Source organism: Nestor notabilis, unplaced genomic scaffold, assembly GCF_000696875.1.
Source record: "Nestor notabilis isolate BGI_N333 unplaced genomic scaffold, ASM69687v1 scaffold16055, whole genome shotgun sequence".
Lineage (NCBI taxonomy): Eukaryota > Metazoa > Chordata > Aves > Psittaciformes > Psittacidae > Nestor > Nestor notabilis.
The window spans coordinates 139,450-145,739 of record NW_009928097.1 but is presented as its reverse complement, the minus strand read 5'-3'; the positions used below and the strand labels follow the sequence as shown (position 1 = coordinate 145,739).

Genomic DNA, 6,290 nt, shown 5'->3' with positions numbered 1-6,290 from the left:
GATGAACGATGAGATTTTAATGATGGCAAATTTATGTCCTGGAAAATCTGATAATGTGTGTGATTTGATAGTCAAGTCATGCAATTTGTTATGTTTTAATTCAGTGAAGCAACACAGGTTTAACCTTCTATGCAAGAGGTTTTTATCAAGAAGGCCAAAAAAACAAACGACACATCTTACTGACCGGAAACACTTGAACACTTTTTATTGAGAATGTACTAGGGGTCAATAGTTTCTTTGTGAAGCTTTGCAGAAAGTCCACTTCTAGAGTATTTTGACATCATTTTGGAGGCCTTATCTCTTCATTTTAATAGAAATGGAAATTTTCTAGTGATTGATCACGTTCTCCATTAACTGAAATTATGTCTTCGGAGACCAACTCAGTTCAATTCTCCAATGGAAGCTTTTGAAAGTAGGGTCTCGGTTAGCCAACGAGGACCCGTCTTGAGCTTGCTACATTAATAATTCAAGCAGAAGCAGAGCACAACATTTCTGTTAGTTGAATTGACTTGATTGGCGTCAAGAGGGCTGTAAGCCATAGATGAACTCAAATATTAAGTTTCATTTTGTGAGAAAATAACACTGTTAATGGCTCTTAACTAGTGCTTAATTTCTAGTATACAGTGTATACATACAGAAACATACATTATACCTTCCTACTCAGAGGTTTACATTCCAATGATATGCTATAAGAAATAATTTAATAAATTCTTTGTAAATTCTTTATACATCAGTAGGCTGATTTTTTTTACCTTGCGTATATACAGTGTTTTATTCATATTTGAATGCAGAATAGATAAGCCCCTATTTACAGTCATCAAAAACCTTCAGATATTTGAAACGGAAAGGGCCCATTCTGGAGAACTCTGTATAGTAAAGATTTTCCATAAAAGTTCTTTCATATTTGTGATACCATACATTTCCTGAAGTATTTTACTGCACTTGCTCATCTCTTCTTTATATAGATACTGCAAAGTTCTTGCTTTTTGGGATACTGCTTTTTCAAGAAATACCATGTGAGGGTGCTGCAATTAAGTTCAAAATCTCCTTATAAGAATAGCAGCCAGGCAGCTCCATGGCACAGTTTCTTTGAGGCAACTAATATATCAAATTAACTCTTAAAATTGAGCGGATATCAGACTTGTTCATTAAACTATGGAATTTGTTGTCTATATGATTGCCATCACATTTAGTATATGTGTATATATATACATATATACATGTATATACTTTGCTGCAATAAAAAAGGGATTAGGAAAAGAATAAAAATTGAGTTTTCAAGGGTAAATAATATAAAAACTTTTTCTTTCTTCATCTCTCAGATAGCAGCTTCCATTTTACTGCATAAATCCATTTGTAATGTCAATTCATTGAATAAGATTTGGATCATCATAAAGGAGTCAGTCTAATGAAGTACATGTGAGTGGTGAGCAGTACCCAGGGTACAGGGCAAAGCATGGCTGGAAATGGAGGAGCAAAATGAAAATTAAACAGATAGTGCAGAGAAGAGAAAAAGACGAGAAAAAATAAAGAGAAATGATAAAAGATCCTTGATGTGAAACTGTGAATTTAACATGGAGAGAAGGGAACAGAAATAAATGTGGCAGTCCTGTGACAGACAGGAAGTAAGATGTCTTAGTAGAAGGGGGAAATAGAAGTAAGAGAGCAATGTGTAAGTTAAAATTGCACTTAATGCTGCCTGTTCAGCCACACAGTTCTGGCAGTCTCCCAGTTCTGGAAGCCTCTTTTCATACCAGATAAGCCAGTCCCTCCCTGCTGGAATTTTTGTGCATAATGGGACAGAATTTCTTTAACAGATTTTACATGAGAGATTTAATGTGGTGCATTAGGAAACCTAATTTTCTTCAGATGGGAAGAAGAGCCTAACTGCTTGACAGTTGCAAGGAAAGATTTCTTTCTTAAGCACTTCTGTGTGGAAGTGAGTTTGAATGCTCAAGATGTGTAGAAATTCACAGAAAACCTCTCAAGGGGGGAAAACCCCAACCAGAGCAGGCAAGATCATGTCAGCATAGAGGCACAATATAGTAATATGTGAATGGGACACAATGATAAAGGCTTCATTCCTTATTATGGTTTTCATCAGTGGGCTAAAACTATGAAGTAAATTGATATAGTTGTGCTGGATAGGTTTTGTGTGGAGAGAATGCCACAGAAATAGCTGATGTACTGTATAGGCTTTAAGGATTAAAAAAATCCACAGATCAATAAATGAAAAGCTATTAAAAAAGTAAAGATTAATGGGAAGTCTTTTTCACCAGGATGTTGACAACTTAGACATGCTTGTCTATGAAGAAGACAAGCAAACATGGTTATGAGAAGAAATTACTTGAGTAACATTGATGAGAAGGGAAAAGATCTGAAAATGCTGTTCCTCACCTGCTTTTCACTTAGAATTTAAGCATGTCTCTATGCTGACAAATGAGGACCCATTATCAGATGCTGTGCTATGCACAATGGAAAAGGTTCATTTCTGCGCTTGCTCCATGTTTTCTCTATACCAAAGGCTTGAAAAGACTTTTTTTTAATGAAGTCACATGGAATTTGAGTTGTGTTGTAACAGATTAAGCAATGAAATGATTCTGCTGGGTTGCAGAGTGACTGACAAAGATGTCTTGCTGCCTCCAAACCAGTGGGAGGGTATCACTTCTGTCCCCCCCTGTCATTAATAATGCAACAGCATCTTAGGAACAGGGAAGTTCTTGGGTCAATGTTTTGTTGTTTCGTGTTGCGGGTAACTTAATTTGCTTCCTGCAGCATGTGGTTGTTCCTTATGCATTTCATACACTCAGTAAAATTTGGCAACCTGGATTGGATTTCTTCATCCCCACTGTGAAATACAGAAACTATACTTGCACTATGCATTCAAGAATCAGACTGGGAGGCACTCCGTTTCTGAGAGGTCAGCAAAAGGCTGATGCTGATTGGGATTCCTCAATATTATTCCCATTTTTAAACCTTGTATGTATTCAGGGATTTGGTATGGTTTCCAAACCTCCAGTGATACCCTAGATTAAAGAGATGTTATTTTATTTGTTGCAAACATATTCCTTGAAAATACAAAATGTTAATCATAAACATATTTATTATTAAGATAATTACTTGCTACATGAACATATGTGGACCATAACACTTTGCCAGTCAATATTTACTAGTTAAACTTTGATTTAACTTTGTAAACCACTGTGTCCTTCATTTTAATATGCGGAACAAACATCTCTCTGTTCCCTTAGAATTAGTCAATAAATATTTCTGAATTCTTGAAATGTTTTAGGATGCAAACAAAGCACTGGAAAACTAAACCACATTTTTGTTATACCTAGAAAAAAAATAATCAATTTACCATAAATGTTAAAACCTAGGTTAGTTTGTGTGAGAAAGTAATTTCTGAACATGGTAAATCAGTCTTCTTTCAGAGGGCATTCAGTGATGGAGAAAGAAATTAAATAATTTAATTTATAATTAACATTTACTATTTTGACATGTATAATTGGATAATATGATCTTTAGTAAAGATCATCTCTATCATCTTCATTGAAAAATGCTATTTACTTCATCAAGGATAGCACTATTACTTCTTAGTACAGAAATTAAGGTAATACCTTTTCCTATACAAGATACAAGGTGCTGTGTCTTCAGTCAAGACTTCAATAAACTGCTTAGTGATTTCTTCAGACAGGCGTATTAGAGCGATGAAGACAGAGTTTATGCTTTGTAACCCCTTCAGTGCACTGAAAGTATTAGATGTCACAGGTATTACAGAACATAGGCCAGAGTCTCACAAGATTGCAGCAAACAGTTAACTATTTGAAAATTAAGACTGTTTCACTGAACTGTAATGGAAAGCTCCTTCTAGCCCGTTGCTTGGGACTCTCACATTAATGGCTCTGAGTACCAACACAGCGATATCGCAGTCCCAGTACTGGTACAGCAAGTACTGCAGTAACAGAGCACCAGAGGGTTTTTCCATACCTACGTCATGACCTGCTGTACTACTGTGTGCTCATGAGAACACCCTTGATTCCCACAGTGTATTTTCTTAAGCAGACGTCGTAATTTGTTGGGAAAGTTTTTGTTAATGTATCTGTAGAGTAGAGGCATTACAAAGCTGCTTGAGAAAGCCAAGAATTTCGACAAAATCTTGGTAAAATGTAATATTCGACTGTAATTCTCATCTGCAATTCTTCCTTGTGCATTAGTAAATGTGCTTACCAAGAGAATAACATAATAGGGTGTCCATAAGGTGAACTGTGTACAGACTGTGGCAATCAAAAGCCTGTGCACTGATGGATCTAATCGTCCAGTGTCTTGGTCCAGTGGTGTCGCCTCTTTGCGTATTCGCAAGATTAATACAAGTGCGTACAGTACAGCGATAGCTGGTACAACATACCCAATAAAGACCATAATGGCATCTGCTGCTTCTTTGTTCTGCATCTTGGAACATTCAATTATTTTAGTGGAGACATGGTTGCAGACGTAGAACAGGAGAGATGAAAAACTTGTAAGCATGGCACCACCCCATATGAATCCACAGACGTGTTTGGTGTTGTACACGCTTGACATGTAAGTTCTAGGTAGAGCACGTTCAATGTAGTAGTCCAGACTGAGTAATGTAGTCGAGTACATGGTAACTAAAGATGAGACATTGAATAAAATAAGTAAGGTAATATAAACTTCATTGTTAGAATTCCAGATGGCCCATTTTGTATTGGCAAGACCTAGAAGATACATTGGTGCCAGAGCGTTTATGATGAGGCCGGCAATGGCAATGTTGACAAAGTAAACATCTGGCATAGTCATAGTAGCTTTGTTATAGAGGTTAACTAGGACCAGCAAGCCATTGTAACAAAGACCAACTGGGAAACATATAATGAGGTAGAGTAGGGAAAAGATGGAAAGCACAAAGTGGAAGTCATGGCAGAGATGCTGGTCCTCACTGGTCTTGGTACTGTTGTTCAAGGCTTCACAGCTCCACATAGTGATTTTTAGCTTTTGTATCTTCTCTGCTGGCTACCAGCTTTTCTGTAGAGAGAGGAATAGTGAAAGTATTGTTGAAATTACATTGTAAGTGAAATGCAATGTAGTATGAAGAAAACTTTGTAAAGACAGGCATTATATGCTTCACGTAACTGTTCAGTTTAAGGTCAGTGACTAAAATGTCTTTTGATCATGTTAGACTAGAAGAAAGTTATCTGTGATTCAGAATTTCATGAGACTAGTACATGTTCTGAGGTTCTAATTTAAATGAAATTAATGGCAAATGAGTTGATACAGGACACTGAACAGAAGTAAATACACCTTTAAAGTAAGTACAGATATAATATACATGAAGATAAGTACAATGCTTTTTAAAATTATTCAACAGCACCTTTTATATCGTGAATAATATGAAAGAGTAGCTGCTGAAGAATTGAAGGCTATAAGCTGAAGAACACATCTTAGCAATAAGATCAAGAATAGAGTTCTCTAAGGTGTTAAATAAGCTTTATGTTGGAAAGATAGTTTCTTAAGAGGCATTTGCAAGGCAGTATCATGGATGTATACTGGATCACTGATAAAACTGACAAAGATTAGAGGTAACTGGGAAATAAGGCAAAGAGGTTTTTTACAGGTCAGTTTGTATTCAGACTTCTGACCTATAACCATTTAGTTGGAAAAAAACAATGGACCTCTGTAGTCTAGGGAACCCAATACCAGGGCAGCCTGACTTTCCAAAAAGGCAAGAATCAGCTATCATTTCCTCTCAAAATAGCTTGAATTCTTTGAAAAGTATGCTAGTATTAGTAGTTGTTGTCCAGCTATCTTTGTTTTTCTAAAGAGAGCACATTTTAACTGAAATCAGTGAACTTCAAAGCAATCATGAACAGTCTCTTTCCAAAATGCAGAAGTAAGAAATAATCTTTCAAGTACAATTCAAAACATCCACAGCCTTAAAGCCATGGTTCTTATTCCTGTATCTGGGACAGCATAGAATTTATGGAGCAGGTGATTTCCCACATCACATGTACTCTGATATTGTCAGATACTCAGTGTTGAGTTGCGTGTCTCTCTTCAGCATGTATAGGAAAGTACAAGTACACGTACCTGCATTCTTTCCAGAGAGAGAACAAGATTTAATCAAATCCATAATAAACATTGTGCAATTAAAATGAATGTTACTAGACAACATGCTATACACCATGAACCATATGGCTAAATTATATGGTATGGGTTTTGTAAGCATATGGATACGTTGTTGCACCTCTCTAGTGCTAATCCTTTGACACTTCAGC

General features: G+C 36.3%; 1 protein-coding gene across 1 annotated transcript; it reads right to left on the bottom strand.

The window, feature by feature from the left end:
- Positions 1–3,990: 3,990 nt before the first annotated feature.
- On the bottom strand, positions 3,991–5,037 carry GPR146 (G protein-coupled receptor 146). The gene has a single exon (XM_010014378.1). It carries the CDS (start codon positions 4,993–4,995, stop codon positions 3,991–3,993), a length of 1,005 nt encoding a protein of 334 aa, XP_010012680.1. The 5' UTR covers positions 4,996–5,037.
- Positions 5,038–6,290: the final 1,253 nt, after the last annotated feature.